General features: G+C 41.0%; 2 protein-coding genes across 2 annotated transcripts; both read right to left on the reverse strand.

Moving 5' to 3' along the window:
• Positions 1–3,028: 3,028 nt before the first annotated feature.
• LOC138604605 (adapter molecule crk-like) lies at positions 3,029–12,717 on the reverse strand. The gene is made up of 3 exons (XM_069676557.1): positions 12,220–12,717; positions 10,506–11,107; positions 3,029–6,750 (listed from the first exon to the last, which is right to left on the reverse strand). The coding sequence occupies exons 1-3, from the start codon at positions 12,437–12,439 to the stop codon at positions 6,616–6,618; spliced, it is 957 nt and encodes a 318-aa protein (XP_069532658.1). The 5' UTR covers positions 12,440–12,717; the 3' UTR covers positions 3,029–6,615.
• Positions 12,718–14,760: 2,043 nt separating this feature from the next.
• On the reverse strand, positions 14,761–25,647 carry LOC138602396 (smoothelin-like protein 2). Its single transcript, XM_069673875.1, has 14 exons — positions 25,542–25,647; positions 24,544–25,423; positions 20,358–20,418; positions 20,136–20,279; positions 19,760–19,897; positions 19,413–19,550; positions 17,787–17,981; positions 17,490–17,639; positions 17,274–17,336; positions 17,072–17,129; positions 16,853–16,978; positions 16,648–16,762; positions 16,325–16,476; positions 14,761–15,231 (listed from the first exon to the last, which is right to left on the reverse strand). Exons 2-14 carry the CDS (start codon positions 25,078–25,080, stop codon positions 15,105–15,107), a joined length of 2,004 nt encoding a protein of 667 aa, XP_069529976.1. The 5' UTR covers positions 25,081–25,423; positions 25,542–25,647; the 3' UTR covers positions 14,761–15,104.
• Between the last annotated feature and the right edge of the window lie 945 nt (positions 25,648–26,592).

Raw genomic sequence — 26,592 nt, forward strand, 5'->3', positions numbered from 1 at the left:
CACCGGTAGCACTGGCGTAAAGATGGCGTCGCTGCTCCATCCGGGAAACCCACGCAGGCAGCAGGCTTCATCAACGCCTCCACATTCTTGCCAAATCCAGAAATAAACTACGCTTCGAGAGTACCCCTACGAATTAAGATCACATTTTTGCAAATATTGCGTCAAGTATATTCCTACACTATTAACGTCTAACATTTTTAGATCTGTTTATTCAATTGTAGTATCTTTTCCATTCGGCATACACTGAAGCACAAACAAACATTAAAGAGTTTAAACGTAATTATGCACTCGGTCGCACTGCAATCATATTGCTTACATGCAATGCTACACGAATATGCAAAATTATGTTTGAGTCCATCCACTACTCAAGCTATTTCCACTTTCAGTGAATGTATTTAAATCTAGATTATACAGCTGTTGATTAGATATTTTGACCCAGAATTTGTTCTATGAGTTCACGGCACAAAAGTCACTTCTTTGATTTAAGCAGACAAAGAATCTTGACTTGAAAAAAGCTGTTATCACCTAGGATAACATGTCATTTCAGAGAGAGGTGCTGGATCAGTTCATTACAATGTAAACTGCAATTCCGCAATGACAACAGACCCTGATTATAACTCAGCTTCACACTATATAAATCAAACATCAAATTGACAGTTTATATTTTTTATTGACTAGGTATATTATTAACACATTACATGCTTCAGAAAAAAAAAAATCCTATTTTGGCTTGGTCAGGTACTTCTAAGTTGTGGAGTGGCACAAAAGCCAAAACAAATAAACAAAAATAACAACAAAAAAAGCTGGAGCTGGAGCTGTAGAGGAGATAAGGTGCACATCTGAGCATCATCAGTTTTTTAAAGTATTCATTGGTCTCCAACTAACTGCTCTGGCACAGCTGGGTTACAATAACAAGTTGTGTCTATGAAACTTCTCTAAAAGGCAACAATAAGTTTGGTGACACTTTGCTTAAAGGCATCACAACAAAGAAAAAACAGAATGGACGGAGCAGCCTGGGAAACACAATCATTACTTCAAAGAAATAAACATCAACCATTGTAATATCAAAGTTATGTTAAACATCATATTTTGCATTTTTAGTTTAGCTTTTTGTTAGTTTGTCTTCATGAATAATACAACAGATGATTTAAACTTCATTGAACAATATGTGAGAAGATGCTGTGTTTTTTTGATACATCTCACCACAGATTTTACATTTCTGAAAGCTGTTTACTGGTCATCCATTTTCGACAGCTGCAACAATAAGTTGAGTTATCGATGAGTCTATCAAAAGAAAATAAACTGCCAAGCATTTTGATAATCATTTAATCATTTGAGTGATTTTCAAGCATAAATGTCAAAAATGTGCTTGTCACAGCTTCTCAAATGTCAGGATTTGCATGATTTTATTTGTCATTTATGATAGAAAATCAAGAGTATTTGGGTTTCCTCCTGTTGGTTTAAAAAAAAAAAACTATTTTAAGATGTCACGTTTGGAACTGGGATCTTGTGATTAGAATTTCCTTTTTTTTTTTCATAAACCGAAGGAGTAATTGATTATGAAAATAATCATTAGTTGCAGCGCCACTATATACCGATGTAAGCTGAACACATTAACTTCAAAAAGTGTTTAATTCCTTTATTTTTGCTGGGCTCAATTATTTCACCTTAACAAAGAAACATGGAATTTAGGGACTTAGAATGATTGTTTATTAATATGCCCAGGGCTGTATATGACCCACAACTGTGGCTCCAAATTTCTTGCTAAACATATCAAGGTAATAAAAATATGACATTAATGTAGCATACAAAAATAATTTCCTTAAATTTGAATCTGAATAAAAACAAATGGAGGGAAAATTTCACAATTTAAAAACACATTGTAAACTTAAGACTGTATTTTCAGGATATCATGAGTCTGATGCATGAAACTATCAGTAAAACTCGTGTGCAGAAAAAATGCATTCAGTCCTGTTTTATAAATCTTCTTGTGTAAATGTGTGCAGGTTCACAGGCCTGACACAGACTCACCCTTAGATGTTTGCAAATTAACACTTCCGTTGTATTTTTATCCACCAGTTTGAAGGTGTAATATTGAAAAAAGCAGCAAAATCAAGCGCAATTTTGCAGCTTCTTCAACAATTTACAGCTGGGACATCTTACGGCACATGTACGCCACAACATTGCATCTATAACATAGATACAGTAGGTGTTCACAGATCATTCACACGTAATGAAATTGGAATATAACCACAAATTATGCTGCATATTAGATTTACTGTTTCACAATCTTCTTCACCATACCTATGCTGTTTTGATGTACAGTATGTGTAAGATGTAAACCTTGTCATTATACATTCTTTATCATAAATATAATAAATAATGTGGAAAGTGACATGTGAATGATTATTTAATGCATAGGTATTGTTTAAATAGCTAACCCCAAGACATGGGTGATAAATGTATTCATTTGAGAAACCATCTGGCTGTGTTGTTCATGTTAACAATAAAAAACAATACTAACTGATCAAGGCTTCAGTTTCAGACTCCTGCTAAAAACTTGTCATCTTTTTCAACACCAGACATGAGGTAGAGAGAGTGCAACCCTGCAGACCCTCCCAAGTGAATAAGAAACAAGCAATAACACCATGGTCCTACTGTAGTAAGAAGCATCTATTGCATTTATGTATCATGAGAAAGTTGATACATATGAGTGTATGGTATACACCAATCTTAGTTTGCTACATTAGTAATAAGACCATAGGTTGGATTTTCCTCTTGAAGTAAACAGTGTTACTGTCACAGGTAATAGTGTTACATTAATCTCTTTGCTGTTTGGCACAGTTTACAAACATGTGAAGGCCACCTCTTTAGTGTACACTAGGTTAACAAGGGTAGGTGGCTTGAGACAAGAGCCCTTTTTACATTGCGGTTTCGCCTCTGCCCGGTATCGAAGCTCCGCTGTCATGCAGCCTTTGCCATTTTACATTGAACCAAGCAACACCAGCGTGAGCCCCAGTGTGTTTCAAACAGTGTTCCAGTGTTGCAGAAGCAAAACGTGCGCAACAGAGCATGCTTCAAATACACAGACAAGGCGCTTTTCCCTGCCGGCTCTGCAATTTACACTTGCGCTGTTTTGTGTCTGTTACGCCTCTGTTATTACCTCCATTGCTGGCTCAGAGGCAGAACGACTTCGCCCCATCATTACGCCCCTATGCATTTTACATAGAAGACGAAACGTAACGGAGGTGTAATAATCCCGCCTTGAACTGGTAGTGTATAAGGAGCTACAGTAAAGGAGAGCATTCCAAGTTGGTGATTTCTCTGACTGCTATAAAGAAAACTTCTGAAACAGGATGTTGGAGAATAACATTTAGTCATGGAGATATTATTTTTTATTCTCATGAACAAAATTCTCTGTAGGGCTGGATATCGGTTCTTGTTCTTGTTCTTGTTCTTAAGGTATTGTAATCAACTACCAAGTATGACCAGAATTTGATCCTTTTTGTGCCAATATCAAGAAAAACATGCTGTCAGATTATGCTGTAATCTGTAGGTAAAAGTATGTTGGAGTAATCCCAAGGCTTCTCAGCTCAGTCTGCTGTGCACGCCAGGTTTCACACAGTTTTTTCTATAGGTTGCACGTTGTGATCACAAAGTGCAGCCTATCAATCAGAAGAAAGCATGCTTGTAGGGGCGGGGTTTCTTAAAGGGACAGAGCTGACTGAGTCTTTTCAGGCGGATGCTGTATGAGGGCCTGCACAGAGCACCAGTGTGAGAAAAATGATGGGGGGGTTTAACCGTAGATCCTACTAAGCTACTCCACAGGTATCACAGAGTGAAATAAGAAGCTTGAAATTAACATAATACTTCCCCTTTAAATTGTTTGCTCAGAGCCAATCACCACAAGCATCCTTTGATTTAATCCAACTTGTGACTGACCGACTACCAGAGCAGCTTGTGAAGCTAAGCCGCTGTGATTGACATTGTTGGCAACTAATTTGGAACAGAAATGCAGGTGGAGGCATTTTTACACATCTGAATGCTTCGATTCACATGACGGTATTGAATGAAGTACTCTATTGTTATTGGAATCACTTTAAGGGTACTGGTCTATTATCATTGGTCCTGTGTGTGTACATAAAGCTTAATGTGTAATAATTACTTGTATGAAAACATCTGATGAGCTGAGCTGATGAGAAACACAAATCATTCTGTAAATCAGGGCATCTTTATGGCACAAGACAAGACATAATGTCTGTTTTACAGGTTATACATACAAATGCAATAGCACTAGTGTTAAGGGTGGATTTTATCTTCAAAGATCTTCAGATAACAATGTCATAAATAACCCGCTGGCAGCCAAAAATAAAATATATCAACCTTTCCCCTCTTATCTTCTAAAAACAGCTGCAGGGTATCTCTGTCTTCCTCCATGAAAGGATTCTTATTTTGTTCTGTCAAACTGCTGCATTTGAAGTCATCCATTTGGGCGCTGAATAGTGTTTAAAAAAGGAGCATAAAATAATAGGTGTACAGTCTCTGGTAACAAAAAGTAAAAGAAAATATAAGGAAAGTTTAGCATGTAAGGTGTGCTTATATATATATAGTCAATTCCATCATAATATTTTCCACTTTTAGTACAAAAAAAGAGGACTTGGTTTGTAGTGTGGGATGTAATAAGTCGGTGAAGTCGTCTCTGCGAGGAGGAGGAGGACAGTCTTTCTCCAGCAGACGGACATCTTCTGGAATAGTCTTTGCTTGTTTCACTCCAACGTTCACAGTCTGGCTCTACAAAAACTCACTGAGTCATGATTCTGTGAGAGAAGCTGAGTGTTTCGTCTCCTGTCTGTAATCGATTTTTTTTCCCCCCCGTCTGTGCATGAATGAAGAGTAGTGGGTGGTGATGCACAGATACCACAGAAAGGGAAGAGTGGACTCTACTGTGTGTGTGTGTGTGGTGCAGACTTCAATACTGGGCTGGAGGCGTGTAAACTAGGGTTGGACTGATATCGGTTACTCACACCAAATACTGCATATTTTGCCAATATTTAAACCTGACCATCTGTCTCCAGCACTCTTTATTCCATACAAGCCGACTGACTTATTTTAGTGGCTTCTATTTAGATGCCGCATGAATCAGCAGGTTCTTGGTCAATAAACGGCTCCAAAGCCTCACTGCTCTGAAGGTCGTTTTTACCTTTAGTTTACCATTTTATTCTGGTCCAAGACGTTTTTGCTCTCTGGTGCTGGTCCTTTTTTCACGTAACACTGACTTATTACTAACAAGCAAAACACAGCCAACATTAAGTTGACAGAAAGAAAACTCATTGATTTGACCATTTTAGTGACCGTCTTCCTGCATCATCAGTGCTTCATAAAACTATGAATAGAAGAAGTAGTTATGGAGGAGAAGCTCATGTGTTTATGTAATTTGGTTGCTTTCACACTACAAAAAATGGAACCAGAGTTGGCGTGCGAGTGGTTAAAAAAAAACAACTACTTTTTAAAGGAGCGATTCACCCCTGGAAAAAGTCACTGTCAGTCAAAGCTGGTGTTCTCTGTAATCGATTGAAGCAATAATATTTGAAATTGGCGCCATAGCTGTGGAGAAAGTTGTATGAACAGCTTGTGGTTTCGCCCAATCTACATTCCTACAACACCCAGCATGCATTGCGCCCCTCCCTCTGAAAGGAACAGCCCAGCAAGAGACGCTGGAGTGAAATACTACCGTTTCCACTGCAGGCAATGACTCAAAGCGGGACAGAATCCGAAATACGTTGAGAATATCCCGGTGGATCGTCTAAAAAATCTTCAGGTCTGCAGTCTACATTTCAGACCTGACGATTTTGAACATGACATCAGAAGCGGGCGTCCTAGATTGAGGAGGTTTTCCAGGGCCCATTGGAGAAGCGGATAGCGTCCTCCAAAGACACAAAGCGAAATTGCATTTTCTACCTATCATAATGGCATTAGCTCCCCATAATAGCATGACAGGACTGAGGTTGAAAATTGGCCCTTTAAGCAAATCTCTATAGAGTTTGATTAACGGCTTTAACGTCAGCTAAAATGAGCCAAACATGTTGCCTGTCAAAGCATCCTAAAGCAGCAATATTGCTTCTTCACCTGTTCAATAAATCTAAGACAAGGAGTAAAGTAATTGGAAGTTTGACTCAGCTAGCTGTTTACCTCTGCTTGCAGCTAAGCCAGGCTAAACGCACCTCTCTCTGCACAGGAAACTTCCCATGCGACAGAAGTATAATCATTCAACAAGAAACACTTCATCTATAAACGCTGGTATTCATAGGCATACAGGAAATATTTGATTGCAGGCTTCTGAGACTTTTTGGTGGCTGTAGTGAAGGAGACAGCTGCTAATGGCACTGTGTAAGAGCGTATATAGGCGATCCGATATCAGTCTGACCTTAGTGTAAACTCTTCAAAAGAACAAGATCATCTGTCTTTGCGTTCACGTCTTTGCATTAGCAGAGTCAGGAGTCTCTGACCGTTACATAGGTCCATAAACTGTGTGCTTGTTTAAATGTTTTCCTCTCCGAGCATGACAAAACGACCAACAGAGAGAGAGGTGTGCTGAGCTCTGTCGAGGTGCATTTCTCAGCTCTCGTCATCAGGATGGTGCTGTTCCAACAGTCGAACATGAGTGAAGGGGAAGTGGCCTCGTTTGCCCTTACACTCACCCTCCCACTGGCCGTTTACATTGATCTTGGTCACTTTTACCATGTCGCCCACCTGTCAGACAACAAAAAACAATCATATAAAAGCAGGGTCATAAAATCAAATCAACACATTTTCTCTCTCTGCTTTGTTAAACGAGCACTAAGTCGAAACTATCAATACACGCTCGATGCTGGACTTGTATTTTATCAAGCCCACAGAAAGCAAAGTATTGATTGACCCATCTTCTTCTTTAGAACTGTAGGACAGGAAACCCACAAATAAACACCCCACTTTGACTGATATGCACAGACAATGTCAATGTCTGTGTGTGGGGAAATTAAAGCTATGTTGTTTTTGCCCTGTTCAACTAGCAGCCGATTCCAAATGCTCCCCTCTAGACTTGTGGACCATTCCCTCGCTGTCTTCAAACATACACTCTGGTACTGTCTACTGTCACTATGTCGCGTTGTGCGAGGGAGAGAATGCAAGGCCAAATAAAAGGCGTCTTTGGCCTAAACGCCTTCATATTTCTTGTGTGGTTGAATAATCCGAATATTTTTTTCTTCTTCATCTAATTCCATTCAAGTTTCAAAAAAAGGATTTTTCTTGAAAAGATCTGAGGCAGTCAGAGAGGTAATTAATAAAAGACATTTATTTCTTCAGGGTTACACACTCCAGAAAACCATGGCTACGCGTTTCAGCCATTCTGGTCTTTATTAGAGCATGTATAAGGCTTTTTATTAATTACCCCTCTGATGTCTCAGATCAGAACTTTAAACGTGGACCCCCACACTGACGAGCACCAGAGCGACACCTTTTTTTCACATGCATGCATCTATTTTTTACGGATTATTCTTTCACAAATTCTTTTTCTTTATCAAGTTAGCATTTGTAAAAACTATGTCACATCTGAATTGCAATAAGTTATTGGTTATTAAATGATGGAAGTCTGATGAAGTTTTAAGTGGACAGTCTGGGGGGTCTGCAGAAAGACTGCGTCAATCCCTGTGTGGACTCGATGGATGGTGGGTTTGGACCAGACTGTATAAAAAGATGGACGACGTGACAGCGCCATAGAAGTGAAGCCAAAACCTCTCTATCGCCCCCTGCTGACTGGCGGCAGTATAGGTCATAAAGCCCGCCTCCTCCATGTTAACAGATGGGACATGAGTCAAACTATAAAATCAAAATAAACACCAAATACAATTTTCTCAAACATGGTTTCTGTCATTATAGTTCTTCTCATGCTGATTGACAGCTCTGTTGACAAATACGGCTCCAGCCGACGATCTCTACTGCACAACTTTGGCTCCAAATGACGTCACAATCGCAAGATGACTACGCCTATCACGGGGGCTAGTTTGGCTTCAATTTCTTACAATGAGAGCAGATGGAGACACGTCGTCCATCTATATAAACCGTCATTGGTTTGGAAACTCAAAAACTCCCCACAAAGTCATGAGTCTGCAAGAGCAGTGCAGTCTGCACATTAGGATTCGGCTTGTTTTAAGTGACAAAGCCATCTGAAAGACATCATGATAAGTAAAGATGAAAGCTGTGGTAGCAATCGCTAGGAGTGCACAAAACCCCATGTCAATCAAGTCTAAATCTAGTGGCTGTTTTACATCAGCTGATTACAGTTTGATCTATTTGTAATTTTTATGTAAGACACTACTAACAGATGATGTAGATGCACAGAGGAACAGCAAGGACATGAATGTCACAGCACGTTATGATTCCAGGTTAGAAACTGTCCTGCAGACAGTGGACCTTAAACAGGATTACATTTTAAAAGACCAATGCCAGCTGAGAGTAGGGAATAATAAATAGTCCTTATCCACGATGACAGCATTGTGTACAGCACTTTAAATCCTGACCTAACTCAGTGTTTACTTCAGCAGGCTGCACAAATATATTGTCACCTTATATTGTAACAGCAGCAGAGGCCCGTAAACATCTTGTCTGCTCTGTGTCACACAGGAGCAGTAATATACACTGTCTACCACTTTGTTATTTCAAACAAAATGGTGGCATCTGTGTTTCTTGTGAAGACTTAAATAAACTAGGCTGCAGAGAGGACACCACAAGGCCCAACAACTGACAGCTGAGGAATTTAAGAGTTCACTGTGTTGAAAGTTTGGTACCAACTATCAACACTTTTCTAAAAGGTAGTGAGTGAGAGTTCAACTTTTTTATACGCGCTGTATCAATAAAGTCTGTTATTATGAATATTTGGCCACTCCGTACAATCTGGAAAATGTCAGGAAAATTCTCCTACTTCAGCAGATAAAGTACATTAAGCCTTTCAGTTGTAAGTAAGCAGGCTACGTTCACTAACCCTCAGTTTGTTGACAAAGATAGTCACAGTAAATTACTCTGTCTCACAGGATGTAGACTTCTTTTATAAGACTATGATTGGTGGCGTATTAAAAACAGAATTTTTCTCTCCCCCTTTTCGTTTTCAAAATCTAATTAAGGGAAGCCCCAGGAACCTCTTAGCTGACAAGCTACATACTGAAACTTACAAGATTTTAATTTGATTTTTGTGCAGTAACATCAGCCTGCTTTTTTCCTTCTGTGATTTCGGGCATTTAAGCCCAAAAATGCTCAACTTAAAAGGAGCAGTTCGCCTCTGGAAAAAGCCACTGTCAGTAAAAGCTGGTGTTCAATAGAATAGAATAGTAATCAATAGAAGCAATAATATTTGAAATTGCCGTTATAGCTGTGGAGAAAGTTGTACAAACAGCTCGTGGTTTTGCCAATTCTACATTCCTACAACACCCAGCGTGCATTGCACCCAGCGAGAGACGCGGGAGTGAAATACTACCGTTTTGCAGTCAATGGAGGCAACTGTTTAGAGCAGTACAGAATCCGATATACAACGAGAATATACCGGTGGATCATCTAAAAAAATCTTCAGGTCTGCAGTCTACATTTCAAACCTGATGACATGACATCGGAGGCAAGCATCCTAGATTGAGGTGAAGTGTAGTTTAGCAAGCTCCCTGGCCTCCGCCAGACGACGTGTTTCACGTTGTCTGGCGGAGGTTTTCCAGGGCCCATTGGAGAAGCGGATAGCGTCCTCCAAAGGCACAGAGCCAAATTGCTTTTTTTTTCATACCATCAAGGCATTAGCTCCCCATGATAGCATGATAGGACTGAGGTTGAAAATCGGCGAACTGTCCCTTTAAACAAGATCCCTCTGACACTATTTTACAAGATTAAGTCCAAGACATTTGTGATTGATTTAAAAAAATACAAACATCCAAGCGTGCAAAATAGCATATCACTAAAACAGAGTATGGAGAATCATGATTGGTCTGGCTGTGCGAGATTAAATAAAACGCTATGTGGATGTTGTGACACTTAGTTCAGATCACGGCCTCAGAGGACAAACAACAAACCATTTGATGTCAAACTGTCTTTGTTTATCTCCAACAATCTTTGCATTTTATTTACTACTCTGAGCAAACACTGTTTGTTTATCCCTTCCGAGTCAACAAGTTCAAACAACGGCCCTTGATTCTCCGGGCTCCAGTGGTATTGAATATATGAATTCAATGGACCACGATGTGTACATAAAGAGAGGCCACTGTAAAGGATCTGTGTTTGTCTCTCTATAGAGCCATCTCCGCTGTGAGTGTCTTCATGCGTCAGCTTGTGTTTGTAAAGATACTTTGTGTGTATCCCTGCATGCATGCGTAAGCCATTAACAATCAGGACAATCTACGCTGTCTAAGCTGTGGCAGAAAACAAAAAAGAAAACACAAAGTAACAGTGAGAAGAGGAACGGCCTTTAAGAAATGAATTGTGGATGGGTTTGCTACCTCCAGAGCGAGCGCCGTCTTGTCGTAGGCGTTGGGCACCCTCTTCTGAATGGCTCGGGCATAGACAGGCCCGTTTTGAAGGTTGGGAAGCTGAGCGTTGACTACAGGCTGAGCATACTGGCCTGGGTCCCCCAGAGGGTTTGCCTGAGGGGCCCCTGTTCCGTCTGTGCTGCCTGCTACCCCTCCACCAACCCCCCCCTGTCCAGTCCCCACAACAGGGGGACCTAGGCCAGCAGCAGTAGGCGAGGCTGGCCGGTACTTCTCCACGTAGGGCACGGGGATCATCCCTGCTCGGCCCTCCTGGTTAGCAGCATTCCACCACTGCTCCTCGGGCTTCTCCAGCACACGCAGGATGTCCCCCCTGCGGAAGGGGAGGTCCTCCTCATCGTTTCCAGGGAAGTCAAACAGCGCCCGTACAAACTCCGCCTCCTCGGGCTGCTGCGGGACCCCAGCAGAGGAGCTGATGAACCCTGTGTGTTTGGCTTTGTTTATGGGCTCTATGAGTGTAGTGGTGTCCAGGTAGTGGATCTTATAAAACTCTAGCAGGGCAGGCAGAGCTTCAAACTCCTGATCCCCGATCCGAAATCGAGGAGGAGCCAAACCTGGTACAGAAAGAGGTGACTTTGTTAGTTTGCGAACCATAATAGAAATTAATAAATACAGACCAATGTAGATAGATCAGTAAGGGCCATAATAACTGCAAACAGTGAGTGTTTCTTCACTCTGTTTCTCTTTCCTCCAAGATTGACTATCCACCAAAAAGTCTAACCTTATAATCTGGTACTGCTCCAACACATCAATCACTTACTTAACCCAGGAAAGACAAGGAGCTACAATAACATAAGCAGACCTGTGAGCAGCAGGGCTATGTATGTGCAGTGGGGAAGGATCAGACATTCCTGACACGCCAATCTGACCAGTCATCCCCCAGTTGTGACAGCCCATCCTTCCCAGTTCCATTCAAACGTTGCAGCAGCAGAAGCAGCAGCCCAGCCCACCGCAGCCAGCCTCTGAGCTACTGTCCTGATGCCTACATTCAATCCACAGTCATGAGGGAGTAATAAATAATCTAAAGTAAGGTGGTTGAATTAGCACAGGCTGACTGGTTGTTGCAAGCAAGCTAGCGAACAGCAAACTCCATTAAAAATGTAGCCCACTTTACCCTATCAACAAAGTGTAGTCTGTTTCAAACTTATAGTTGCGTGTGATTTCCTTTAATTTATCAGGTTTAACTGATAATCTTATATATTAGGCTTATCCCCAATGAACTATGCCACATGAAATTTCTGCCCAAAGTAAAACTTCAGGCTGACTTTTCAGGTCTACACAGTGAGTTAGCTTAGCAGCTAGCTAACGCTACATGGGCGATTGCAAGCAGTGTAAATCACATGAAAAACTTTTCATTTCTGTTCAGAAGCGTGAAAATTACGATGTTATATTAATGCCGATTTGAGAATAGCTGCATAAAACACATAAAACACCTCATAACCTGTAATAAAGCACAAGTATATTTACGGATTTACCAAAATGAAGTTAAATTGAACAATTCCCAAATGGAGTTTGGCATTGATTCACGATGTAGTGGATGGAAAGGGGCTAAATCTTAGCAATCCAGGCACAAAATGAAAATACGTATTCTGAAGTTAGTAACGGGTGAGTATATGTAGCAGACCCAGTTAGGTACCGATCCAGGGGACAAATAATTGCACATTACCTGAGCCAGATTGCCGATTGTTGCTGATGCTGTTGATTATATAATGGGACACTTTGGAGTTCTCTGAGACGGACAGCACGTAGTCTCCAGGGCTGGTAATCGAGTCCCTCACCAGGAAAACACCATGCCTCTGTCCCTGTAAAAGAGAAACTGCTTCCTGGCGGCTTAACCGTCCCCAGTACCAGCTTGCACGGTCTTCGGCATCAAAATTACCAGCCATGGCTGCGAAATCCCGTCCGAGGTTTGAGGCCTTTCCCCTTCGCCTCTCCCTATCCGCAACTCATACAAAAACTTTGGTTGACTGACGCTGCCCCCGAAAAAACTGTATATTACTTCAATTTTAGCAACTTCTACGATTTAATGTAAATACTTTTATGTTAAGGGAACTTCTGTTGCATCACAGGGTCCAACACTCAGCTGTTTAAGTGTTGAACTAACACAATAAAATAAAAAATCAAAACTAATGTGCAACAAGAAACTCCGGGACTGAAATGGCGGATCTAGGGAAAAGTTGACCTCATCTACCGGAAGGGATGCCTGGTCAATGGGAAGCGCTGCGTTCACGCCCCTTAGAAACATTGTATATATGACTTAACGGCTCTATTATTTGTTTTACTGTGCTGAAGTTTTCACAGACACAGTCAGTTGTTTAATAGGCATTTTATTCCTTTATCATCTAATTAAAAATATTTAAATCGTAAGGAATGACTTAGCAGAATGTGGCAGCTCAAATGAAGCACATGTACGTCTCTGAACGACTTTAAGGCAATACACGCACCATAAATAAACTTTCTTGCAGATTTTTGAGCTTCTTGAAGGTTTTTAGACATAAACTATTCAATAATCAGTTAACAGTCCAGTTTATAATTGGTTGAAACAATATTGCAATCTACTATTAAGTAATTAAAGCACAAAGTACCACACTGTGACAAGTAAAAGCCCTGCATTATAAGTCTTTCACAAGTAAAAGCATGTAAAAAAAACAAAACCATTATTTTATGTATACACCAAATTTGGAGATACATGCTTTTTACTTGAAACGAAATATATATATAAATCTATGATCTGAAAGTAACTGAAGCTCTCTTAAAATAGTTATGGTAAATCAAGATTTGCAAAGGTAAAGAAATTATTTACCGGTATTTATAAATTAAATTATAAAATTATTTATAAATCAGTGCCTGTTGAACTACATTTATTCTACCACTAGGTGGCAATGTAAATGCCATTAAATGCACCTATTTTGACATATTTTACAGAAAACCTACCTTTAATAAAAATGTATTTGTCATTGCTATCTTCAAGCTACCTAAACCATCCATAAATAATATTATCATGGGACCTCCAACTGAGTGTGTCATTAATGTAAAACCCTGGACACTTATACTTACTTAAACTTTGCTGAGGTGTTGTCATTAAATCAGGTCCCCTAACTTACTTAATTTGTGGGCTTCCAACGGCATCAGTTGAGTTGGCTCAGTGTCCTCACATGACCTTTGTATGTTACTTAAGTGAGGTGAGATGTTTTTGTTTTTTTGTCCTTATATTTATGGACTCATTACTGAACAGGTCTACTGGGTACAGGCCAACAATGATATGAAACAACCCAAAGTCAACAAAAAATAACTACAAAGAGACATAAAATATCCAATACAGACAGATAAATTACCGAAGAGAAACACAAATCAACCACAGAGAGACCAAACAACATAAAATATGTCTTTTAATCTGTCATTCCTGCTCTTAGTTTGGAGGGGTGGCGGGCTTTTACATGACTGCCTCATCGCCTCATAATCTCTGCATGCTTATACTGAAAACATGAAAATAAAGATATGATTTAAAATTTGATTTTTCTTTTAAATTTTCAATGAAAAGTTAAAACGTGTAAGACTAGTAGTTTAAAGTAGGTTAAGTGAAATCTGTGTCACATCAACTGTTACTGATGTCAACTCTTTATTTCATGTCTGCCTGATTGACCTTAATTTGGCTCTCGCTGACAGAAAATGACACCCCTTCATGCACATTTTTAAAAGTTTAAAATTTACAGTACTCCACCTCTTATTTGTCTATTAAAAAATTACACTAGAAATCCATCCATCCATTATCCATATCACTTATCTTGTTCAGGGCAGCGGGGGGCTGGACCTAATTCCAGCTGTCATTGGGCGAGAGGCGGGGTTACACCTGGACTGATCGCCAGTCAATCACAGGGCTGATACATAGAGACAGACCACCTTTCACATTCACACCTATGTAAAATTTTAGAGTCATCAATGAACCTAACGAGCATATCTTTGAACTGTGGGAGGAAGCCGGAGTACCCGGAGGGAACCCACACAAGCACGGGAGAACATGTAAACTCCACACAGACAGGCCATCATCCAAACCGGGAATTGAGCTAGGAACCTTCATGCTTTAAGGCGACGGCGCTAACCACTGCACCACTGCACCACCGTGCATCAATCAAAAAAAGTGTCTATATTTTGCTACATTACATGATTCAATGGAGGCAGGACTCCGGTTTATTGACAATGGAGCAGATTTATTCATTTTGCAACATCACTGATGTTACCAAACATTGATTGATCAACAGAAGCAATCACAATCAGTTATCTTTTTTACTTCCTGCCTTTAATATCGATTACAGAACTACACAAATCAACCTCTGTTTTGTGATTACAGCAACACAAGAGCCACACACTAAAGGACACGTTGTAAGAAACAATTTGAGAGAAATATTTGAAACACTCTTCTTTTTATTTTTACGTGATTCAAACAGTGATTTCTTGTGTTTGTTTGTCAGTGATCTTTGACTCCACATGAATCTTCTCATTCAGAGTGCTCATAACACACTGTGGTTAAATCTAATCTACTCTGATACAGAGTTATTCAAACTGCTTCAGGTGGTTGTAGAGAGACTGGACGTATGTAAACACACACATGGGGTCTGGTTTGTCCCCCATGTTCAGCATGTCGTCCACCTCGATCAGACGGAGACAGTCAGCCTGCTGCCTGAAACACAAAAGTATAATTACGTGAGTAAAGTTGAAAGGATTCCCACTGAAGGAAAGGAGGATAATGCTGGTATTACGATACAATTATTCATTCTGGTCTGAACACTCTGCTCTATCTCAGAAGATGCATAAATTCTATTCGACTTTCTTTCTCTTTTGTTTCTTTTAGTTCACCTGCAAGTCCAAGTAAAGTCACAATCCCATGTCTCAATGTTCAACTTATTGGGTTTTTTGCTCGAGAGTTCGATGAAAAATTTGACATCACTAATAGCCGTTTGTGAAATATTGAGCTGCTTGAGCTCACTAATCAACAATTCATATCTTCGACAATCAAACTTTTTATAGGGTTATTGGTGCCATTAAAGGGCCAGTTCGTCGACTTCCAACCTCCTATCATGTTATTATGGGGAGCTAATGCCATTATGGTAGAAAAAAAATGCAATTTCACTCTGTGCTTTTGGAGGACGTAATCCGCTTCTCCAATGGGCCCTGGAAGACCTCCGTCAGACTATGTAAAACGTGTCATCTGGCGGAGGCCAGGGAGCTTGCTAAACTACACTTCCTAAATCTAGGACGCCCGCCTCCGATGTCATGTCTCGTTCAGAATCGTCAGGTTTGATGTGTAGACTGCAGACCTGGAGATCCACCGGTATTTCAAAATCTGTACCGCTCTGAGCCATTGCCTGCAGTAAAACGGTAGTATTTCACTCCAGCATCTCTCGCTGCTCCGTTCCTTTCAGAGGGAGGGGCACAATGCATGCTGGGTGTTGTAGGAATGTAGAATGGGCAAAACCTCGAGCTGTTTGTACAACTTTCTCCACAGCTATGGCGCCAATTTAAAATATTATTTCCCTTATCAATTACAGAGAAGACCAGCTTTGACTGACAGTGGCTTTTTCAAGGGGTGAATCGCTCCTTTAGGGACGGTTATAAAACAGTTACACAACTATATCTTATCTGAGGTCAACAATAGTTAAGGGGCAAACTGCTCCTTTAAGTGTCTTATAAAATGTCAAATTAATGCCCTAAGATCCTTGATCAAAACATAGTCACTCCCTCAAAGCTTTACTCAGTCTATTCATCCAGCTTACTCTGCGGTGGTGAATGCCTGCTGCAGGTTTTGTTTGTGGTTTGCAGGGTTCAGCGCGTTGTAGTCAAACTCCAGAGGGAAGAAGGAGTGGACCAGAGCGCAGAAGGCCATCCCGTCGCTCCAGCTGGACGAGAAGTTCTGGATATCGATGTTCTGAGAGAAGAAGGAGAGCAGGGTCACAATAAATTCTTTATGTGTGTTCTTTATATTGAGTCGTCCTCTGCCGTACTGCTACAGTGTTTAAGAGGTTTCACATCCTTGACACTTGTTTTGTGCTTTACCAACCTGTCTTAGAGTAAAGAAAAATGTGTCTCGCTGTCGTACCTGATAGCCAATAGTTTTTGAGCGGCACCACTCCAACAGAATCTGTTTTATCCCGCTGGCACTGGACACTCCAAAACTCTGAGAGCGCTTCAGTTTAGGCTTTGGGTCCTTTGGTCTGTTTGAGAGAAATACACCAACATGTTATTGATATCTGAGACGGAAGAAATGGATTAGGACAACATGGAAAACATTTCAATCCACTTACTTTGTAGGCTCAGAGTTCATCCTCTCAAAGAGCGCTCGTTTGGCCTGAGCTCCATTAGCCCGGGGAAGCGTCTGTGCTTTCATCGTATCCAGCTTAAACTCGACACCTCCTGACTTGCTCGCTTTCCTGTTTAGGGACAGTGGAAAAACTATAGTGAATACATTCGGACGGGAGCTTCCAAAGGGCTGTGATGTACTGTGATTCATGGTCATGACTTACTTGTCCAAGTTCGGTGAGAAACCAGATTTAATGATCGATTTGGAGGGAAGTAATTTTTCTGTAGAGTCACAAAAAGAAAGTCAGACTGAACAAGACGGACAGCATGAGAGGGATTAAAAACACAGCAAAACAACAACAAAAATAAATAATTACTGATTTATATAAACATGCAGAAGCCTAATGAAGGTTTACTATAACTTACCTGCAGGCTGAGGAAAGCTCACACTTCTCTTTAGACTGGGACTGGGTGTCTTGAGAACTGGGACTGATGATGAGGAAAAAGTTGGAAAATAAGGGGTTAAAAATCTTTAAATTTAAGTTAAGTTAACAAAATAAAACATGTTTGGGAAATGAAAACAAGACACTGCTCATGACATTTATTTTTGTGACAGATCCTTCTAACACTGATTGAACTTACCTCGCTTAAAGGGATATTCCCCAGGTTTTACTGTAGGGTCCTGTGATGCAGAGAGACTTGAGGACTGAGCTGTCGTAACAGATGATGAAGACTCTGTGCTGGATGTAGCCATGGCAGAAAGAGACAAGTGTGGCTTCGGTTGAGTGATGTCTGATAAAGCGCAAATAAAGCATGTGAAAGACTTTTACTCAGGAAATAAAAGTCACTGCACTGACATAAATGATGAGTTCACACTTGCATTGACACCTGAGCGGATAAAACAAGCAGAAGAATGTATTATTATAGTATTTTACGGACCACGTTTAAATGCATAATCGCCTCTCTTCATCGTCGGGGATTCTGGTACAGAAGGATTCAGTGCAGAAGCCGGACTCTGATCAGGTTTGGACGCAGCGGAAGTCTCAGAGACGCCTCTTGTCACAGCTGTGAGAGGAAGATGAGCTAACTGCTCAGTAGATAGCTGGGACCTCTGCTCCATTGCTCCAGACATACCTGCACGAATAGGGATGGAACAGATAAATAACTCTAGAGCCTCAAGATTCAGATTGAAATGTAACAAATTAAATGACACATTTCTGAAGTAAAACTTGAACTGGTAAGAAAAGTTGATTATAGTCTTGCAATGAAGCAACATTTCCATATATCTCAGATTTCAGACTTTAGGACTTTTTCCAAACATTTCTATTAATAATCTGGACGATTTTCATTTAAATAAATGTCTGTTAAGTCACTGGACGCGTTTTCCATCACCCAGCAGTGGTTGGTCTGCCAGAGGGTAGGCGGAACTAAGTGGCTGCTTTTCCGCTCTTTGCAAGTGTTGTGAGTAAACAGTAATCTACTATGGCTGAACAAACAAAGAAAAGATGGATGACTACAGATACAACTTCAACAAGAAGTGAAAATCCAAAGAAAAAGAAACAAACTCGACGCTTAGATGAAGCAAACAGTCTGAAAAGGAAAGCGACCGTCAGCGAGGAAAATCAAGAGTTACAACCGGAGCCAACCGTGGACGTCACACATGCAACACTGTTTGGATATCTGGGAAGTGTGCTCCCGCAATTAGCATTTATCACCATAGGTGCCGCCAAAGAGAACGAAACTGAGATCTTCGAGATTAGTACTTTAATAAATATTCGTTTTTTGAAAAACATTTTCAAAAAGAGCCTTAATATAAATGTTTTGTCCAGAGGATGATTCTGGCTGTTTGAGCAATTTTTCCTATGGTGGTTGCTAAAGCATTGTTAGGTTGTTGGCAGAGGGGTTGCTGTAGTATTCCTAATAGTTAAAGGGTGTAACTAATTAGTAGACAAGTGGTTACTTTGGCATTGTTAGGTGGTATCCAAGTAGCAAAATTATGTTTTATATTACAGGGTTTTAAGGATGTTAGTATCTAGTTGGAAACTGGTTCTGAGTTATTTTGGGGGGCTACTAGAGAGGTTTCATGGTATTCTGAGAAGTTAATGTTACTAATGGGTTGGTAAATTGGTAGGTGCATTCTAGAAGGTTGTTATGGATGATATTCCAAGTAGCAAAAGGATGTGACTAATTAGTGGGTACATGGTTCCTGGTTGGTTAGGTGGTTACAAAATGGATGTTATGGTCCTCTGACTAGTTAAAAGATATTACTGACCGGCCGGTAATTTGTTCCAAGGGTTTGCCCTATGGTAACTAGGCTTAATGGGGAAGTCGCTTTGATTGTTAAAATATAAGAGGTGCACAGGGTGATAATTTTATTAAAGTAGTAAGACAGAAACACCAGTGGAAGAGACACCTGTAGCCTCTATTATTAACTAATGTGTAGACACTCCAAGGTCCAACACTTTATCAAGAAAACGTTACAGAATGCTTTTGCATGAGTTAAATCTTCTGATTGTGTCTCTACAGTCTGCAGAGGTTGTACACAATAACATACAGTGGACTGACCTCTTATAAAAGGACATTCCCCCGCCTCCCCTGTTGGAGCTGCTGTAGAAAGGCCAGCCGCTTTAGGAACCGGTGCTGGAGACAGGGCAGGTTTGGTTTTTACAGCGGTGACGGGAAGATGTGGCTGTGGTTCATTATCTGAAAAAGGGAGAATCTGAATACAGAATGAAGTCAAAATGATATGGGGGGTTAAATAACTGTTGTCGTAAAATATCTAATGAGTATTGTGATTGTCTGCATCTCCATGTAGATCCCCATCTCCATATAGAAGTTCAGTAAAGCAGATTATTTGTTCCAATGGTTTTTACATTAACGGATTACACGACAAAAATATGTTTTCCACTCACCACATTGAGCAGGAGTTTCTTTAGTTGTGCAGGAAAAAGAGGCAGCAGGCTGAGGAACAGCTGGAGCTTCAGAGCTGGCTCTTGATACAGCAGTCAGGGGGAGATGAGGTTTTGTCAGAAGACCCGATTCTTCCTGGGCTGCAAGAATAAAATATCAACCGAATTGTCCATTCAATGAATCGCAATCTATCAATCACATTTATTTTGAGTAAATGTCATATACAGTTTCCAGTCCTTAATATCCTTTTACACTCTGTTGGTCCAGTATTGTCTCCACGAGGAGCTTCAATCCCATCTAGCAGGCTGTTCCTGTTCCACCATCCAAGATGAAATCATTTAGATGAAAAATATAATGTAATATGTAAAATCAACTGACCGGTCACGTTGTGGGTTTCCACAGTAGACTGAAGATGGTTGGTAAAGGCTGAAGTCTCTTGGTTTGGCTTGGTGATGGAGGCGAGAAGCCAGTGGGACAGGGGAACTGCGGTGTGAGCAGCATCAGCGTCCACTGGTGAGCTTTCTGAGGATGGAGACAGAACCAAAGGTGAGGACAGTTCGTCAGGTTACCTGTGAGGAGCTTCTCAGATTATATACCCACCTTGCTTCCCGTTCTCTTGTGCAGGTGGGGCAACATTTCTCTCTCCTTTTGCATCAGTACCCTGTTCAGTAAATACAAGAACACGAAACATTTTTTTATAAATAAAACATCCACAAAGTGATCACTATTCATAGCCTCAAAAGAATGCATGCAACTAGTGTACAAGGGCAACCGTTTCCTCCAACTATATGAGGAAGAATATTCATTGCTTGCATGCTGACCGCGTGATAGGGATCAATATATATGTTGGTTATGTATTGTTGATAGGTTTCACAAATTAATAATAACAATTATAGCCTTATTATTGATCAGTGATATGTTGTTTCCTCTTCCAGAACCCTCTACGTGCCGGCTTAGCTCTCTCTTTTAAAGAACGGGTGCTGTGGGAAAATAAAAACTGTCTCATGTTAAGTGTTCACAATCATTGATTTGGATTTATTAAAGGTTTTTTTTCCTGTGATTTAGACATTAAGAAGTGATCACTCTTTGGCTGTTTCATCAAATTTTGATGTGGTGAAATTGCACCTTGTGTTGTGTGTCTTGTGCTGGGAAAAAAAAAGATTGAATATGGCGGTAGCTGATGCAAAAGCACGTCCGGATTGTAACACAAGTACAAAATTGAGGTACTTGTACTTGAGTATCTTCATGTTATGCAACTTTATACTGTTGCTCCAGTACATCTCAGATTCTCAGATGCAAACATTTTACTTTTTACCATATTTTTCTGAAAGCTTTAGTTACTTTCCAATTTCAGACCCGTCCTGTCAAGTGAAAACCTCCAAATTTTTCTGATAAACTAAAAAAATAATTGTTCCTTCACTGCATTGAGTAAAAGCTGGTTTTAAGATGAATAATAAACCATAACAAACCTTAAAGAAGAATGTATGCAAGGAATCCCATTTCCTTTTCCAGCCTTCACCTCAGGAAGGTGAGTTATGTAAGACAAAGTGTGTTTGTGTCTATTTGTACATTTGCCTTAGCAACATCACTCAGCGGGTTTTAACCACAACAAAACAAAGATAATTCTTTTGTCTCTCAGTCCTCTGCATGCTGTGGGGCTATAAATAATGTGAGCCTTTATCAACTGTGATAAACCTGTCTGTTTGTGTGTGTGTACTCACGTCTCTAAATGTGTGATGTTCAGCTGTTAACAGCTGAAAACCTCTTTAATGACAGCTGTGGCCAACAAACCCGTGTTCCAACTGAGAGGCTATTTTGGATTTTGCAATCAGCCCCTTTGCAAGAGTTTCCGCTCCACTCTTCTTACATCCCAATATAGCCCCAAATGGATGCTTTGGAAATCAGGCAGTTAGCCTGAGTGGTTCAAACAGTGCCTAAGTATATCGGCCTGAAGCTTGGGCCAGTATTTGCCCCCTCATCAACCCCCCCAGCCTTTTGCTTTCCAGAGACTCGCAGTGGACTGGCAGCCACGCAATAAAGCCATTTCAGTTAGTCCGTCAACTGGTCGTCAGGAGGCGGATTAGCACCACTGTGATCTTTGGGCTCCATGGTCGCTCCTGTAGGATATAACTGTCTGACTCCATCTGACCCTGTAAATCCCTTCAACCCCTGGCTGGGGTTACCTCTGTATCACGTTGGCGCTCTCTTAGAACATGTAAACTTAATTATACAAAGAGTTTTAGCTAATTGCTTTGGAGTCCGCGCACAAGTTCAGTTTAGTGTCATGGCTCTCATCTAACTCACTGAGCAGTTTTCTGCTGTAGGTCACTGTACCCACGCTGTCTAGCACCAATTGGTGGACGGACCAAGTTACTGACTAGTTGTTAAATATATTGAAACATTTAGCAGCTAAGGAGCCAGATCATTCTCAAAGGACTATTTTGGTCCCCAATATACATGTGTTGCTTTTTGATAGCTGGTAGTGTAAATAAGCTAATGTGTTAATCTTATAAACTTTAGGTGGTACACACAGATGTTGGTACAGAGGTTTTCCTGAGCCAGCTATGCCAGCCAACCATCTTGTGGTTATAAGTGGTACGGTATATCTTCAGGCACTGGCCGTTGGCTTTAGTTTGGTGGCAACATAAGACAATAATCATACAAATCAGGATAACAGTGCTAAAGACTCTCCTCAAAAGCACTCTTTGACTCACTGTATGAAGTGGGCAAGGAAAAAGATGATCCCAACAGATTTCAAAACTATCAAGAGAGGACAGTATCAAATCTGAAAATGACAGAGCCAAGCATTAAGTGATGAATCAGGGAGCTGTCTTATTCTGGATGGTTCAACTTTGGTACGTCATATTGGGGTGCTGACAGTTGGGAAAAGACCAGGTGATTTCAGTGTACAGGAATGTTGGCAGGGTGTGCTTTTTGACAGGACAGCTGGTTGTCCCTCTTGGGGTGTGGGCTTGGGGGTATTATTGACAGGGACGTAGACGCAATTCAACTTTCCATTCGGAGATTTGAGACTTAGATTGGCTGGGGAGCAGGATTCCTTAGGGATTAGGGTACAGAGTTTTATTTATATGCATGTCTTCATAGTATGTGTGCGAGTTACGTCATAAAAATGCAACACAATATGTGCACCGCAGGAACCGTTTGAAGCACGTAGGGGAGTATAGTGATCTTGTTTGTCAGCTAGTCCACTACTACCCAGACTGTGGCTATGAGTTCAGTCCCAGAATTTCAGAACTGTATAAACTATAAACAGATGGACAATTTCGACTTCATTTCATTGCACCTGAACCTGTTTACATACTGTACATTGCAGTGCTAATGAAGTTGGTGTAGCGCATGCAGAGGCTCCAAAGAGCTGCAGCTCAGTCCCAAATCTGAGACCCAAAAATAAATGTGCCCTTTTGGAGGACCTGCAGTTATAAAAGCGGGTCATGAGCTTAAGAGGGGGGTAGGGAAGGGTGCAAGTGTGTAAGCCTGTGTGAGTATGTGGCGGGGGTATTCTTAAATTCAATATAATTCCACTAATGGTAATTGTAATAATTTCATTATTCAAGGTAAATAATAGTAAACAGATCTTATATCTAATGATTCTGATGGTGTTTGTCAGTTAAATGTGTGAAGATGGAGTCAGAGGTTGAATATATATTGGACCAACACACTGCAGAATCCTTAAATTCTAGTAAGGCCCCTCTACATAAAGTCAAATCCTAACTCTAATCCACTCGGGCACATGGAGGTTTTTATAGATCAGGAAAGCTCAAGTCTGATTCAGGGGATATATTCATGTACAGTCAAGCCTTTTGGGTTGAACAATGCACCACCATGTTCCAATGAAGGTTGGGTGGATGTTGCCGGGATCTATTGCATTTGTACATTCACGCACCCTCTGAACTTCTGACATTGGAGCAACTTTGCCAGAGTAGTAAATGGGACTTGCGTTAGCCTACAGTAACCAATGAAAGCAGGTTGGACAGAGTCTTGTGTATCTGTTGTGAGCCAAACATTTAACAGTAGCCCCCTCCAAACACAAAGACAAGGCTGCTGAGATTCCTTGGCATGGTGGGGTACTATGAGTTCAGTGCCATAAGGTGCTGCATGGCCAATGAGGCCAATGTGTTGCAAGGGTGGCAACATAGAGGGCCTCTCAGAATGAAAACACAGGGGTGTCCTGCACAAAAGTTTGGGCTATGTGAACAATTTGCACCACAATATAAAATCATCTTGCAAGTTTTGGCACTGGCTAACAGGATGCATGTAAACGCACGTTCCTAGTACATAACTCTCACAATTACATGGTCGCCAGCATAACTTACCAGAGTCGTATTATACTCAGTCCTAGTACTGGAAAGCACTGTACTGTGTTGCTGTCGAACAAGCCTTCAAAATAAATGATTTATTACTGAAACTGGAAACTGGACCCTTACTCACTTTGCAACCCTTTATGTTCTTTACAGAGTTGTTTACAGTCAGTCAGAAAGAGATCCGAGTAATTACCAAGTAGTGTGCTTAGATCAAATCAGGAACTAAGCAACAACACTGTCTAAAGATAATGCGACATTGTTGAACAACTAGACATAAAGGACAACAAAGTGATCAGTGCCTGAAGATGTAGGAATCGCATTCACAAATCCAAGATAGTGACAGGTTGGAAGGTGGATGTAGGTCCTTTGCAGCTAAGATCAGGTGCATCATGGTTTGGCAACCAGACCAATTATGACAACACCCTACACCTCTTGCTTCAGACATTGCAAACATGCATACTCACATTAATTTCAGCATGTCTCTTTGCTCTCCATGGAGGGTGGGTTTGGGGTTTGCCGGTAGATGCAGCAGCAGCAGCAGCCGATGAATGGTTTAATCCTCCGATTGGTCCTGATGGTTCAGGTAACGTGGAAGTGGACTGACTTGACTCGCTGTTCTCTGATCTTCCAGAGTTGAGTTGCTGGTCTTCTTGGATCTTGGACTGTATTTGCACATGTCCATTCTCAATACTATCCTCCACATTCCTCCCCTTCACTTCAGCCGGGCTCCTGTCAATATTCACCCCGGCAAGACCCTCAACCAGACGGCTGAGGGCCTCCAGCTTCGCTCGGAGCTGCAGGTTCTCCTCCTGCAGCCTGGTCACCGCTCCAGCCAAGGGTCCATGGGAAAAACACAGATCCTCGATCCTCTGCTCAATCCGCTGCTTAAAAGCACTTACATCCACATGTACCTCTCTTACGGCGGCTTGCAAGGTAGCCTGGAATTGACCCAGAGCCTCACTTACCATTGCCTCCTGAACACCTTCTTTGGCTTGCTCCATTGCTTCTTCAGTGACTCTCAACGCCCCTGAGATTCAAGTCAACTGGGTGGTTGGTATAAAACTCAGAAACCAACCCTTCTAACTTTCTTGTCTCTTTTAGTCGCTCCTGATCCAGGTTCCTAAAGTTTAAGGAAGTGTTGGTGTTCAAATTCTTTTCTACTGTCTATTAATTCCTTCACAGATGAAACACCTTCAAAGATATCTGCGGTCTTTCATGCCAACTTTTCAGCAAAGTTGATGTTGAAAAGGGTTTTAAATGGTGACCAGGGTTCCATCAAGAGTCCCATCAACCTCCATGGAGGATTTCTTCCAGTTTGTGTATCCTCTCACTCTCTCCTCTCATCTAGTGAAAGTAAGAGCAGTTGTTATTTATAAGTCATGTCAAACTCATGCATAGTGTCAAAAACGTGCGGTGTGGGCAGATAAGGTTCATGCAAGAACTGAGGAATGATCAAACTAACCTTTCGAAGGGATCCAGTTAAAGAGGCGGATGATTTTGATCCCTCTTCCTCTCTGGTGGTGCATCTGCTATGTGTTTCCCGAGACGTTTACCCCTGCTGCCCCAGCCCTGTGAGTCTGAGCTATCTGTGTCGTCTAAGTTTGGGAGCGACAGGTTCGCCTCTGTATTTTTGGGACATACAGGGGGGGGGCAGGAAAAGATCAAATGGGGAGGAGGGGGCCGGATTATTCAAATGTTTTTGTCTCTCGTTGCTCCTTGTAAAACCGATACACTTGACAGTGTGACTGCAGTTTCCTCAGGTCAATTTCAAGACTTTCAAAGCCTAAATCAAAGTGAAGACCAATTTAATTCTGAAAGAACCTAAAACAGGACCAGATCAGTAACAAGGAATTAAATAAGAATAATATTTTATCTATTTAAATCAAACAACCAGATTGTGGGGAGTGTTTCCTAATCAAGCACATACCGCCGAAAAATTTAAACACCCTTAGATCTTCGATGCTCTTCGCCACCACTTAAACCCCCAAATTAACATTAATGCCTTAGAGTCTAAACCCACTGAAGTATTTGCCCCATTTGTATAATCTGCTAATGGGTTCTTTCTTTTCTTTAAGACCTCATAAATTGCTTTTGTTTGCAAAGATTACTGCACAAATTGATTATAAATGTCTTCAAATAAGAAAGCTATAGTAATCAGTTATAGACTGCTCTTTAAACTACGTTTTTGTTGACTAATTTTACACTGATGAACAAATCAAAGGAGTCTGCTCTTTTTTGTTTCTAGTGCAAATGACAACAGGAGAAACAGCAGGAGGATTTTCATCCAAACCAGCATCCACGTCTCTTTTTATAGATCATCTGCACTCCTGCAGCTGTGCAGCCGAGCCTCAGATGTCAGCTTGAGCCAGCAGTGCCTCTGGGTGGTCATGACTTTGCATTACAGCAGAAAGATGACCTTATGACCAAGCAAAGACACGGCACCCTGTATGCCAAAGAGCAAGCAAGCACTGATTCTTTCTTTCTTGAAAAAGCTGTTAAAATAGCAGTGTCTG

The sequence above is a fragment of the Semicossyphus pulcher genome, unplaced genomic scaffold (assembly GCF_022749685.1).
Source record: "Semicossyphus pulcher isolate SPU_LCO1_2020_fin unplaced genomic scaffold, fSemPul1.0.p SCAF_10, whole genome shotgun sequence".
Classification (NCBI taxonomy): Eukaryota; Metazoa; Chordata; class Actinopteri; order Labriformes; family Labridae; genus Semicossyphus; species Semicossyphus pulcher.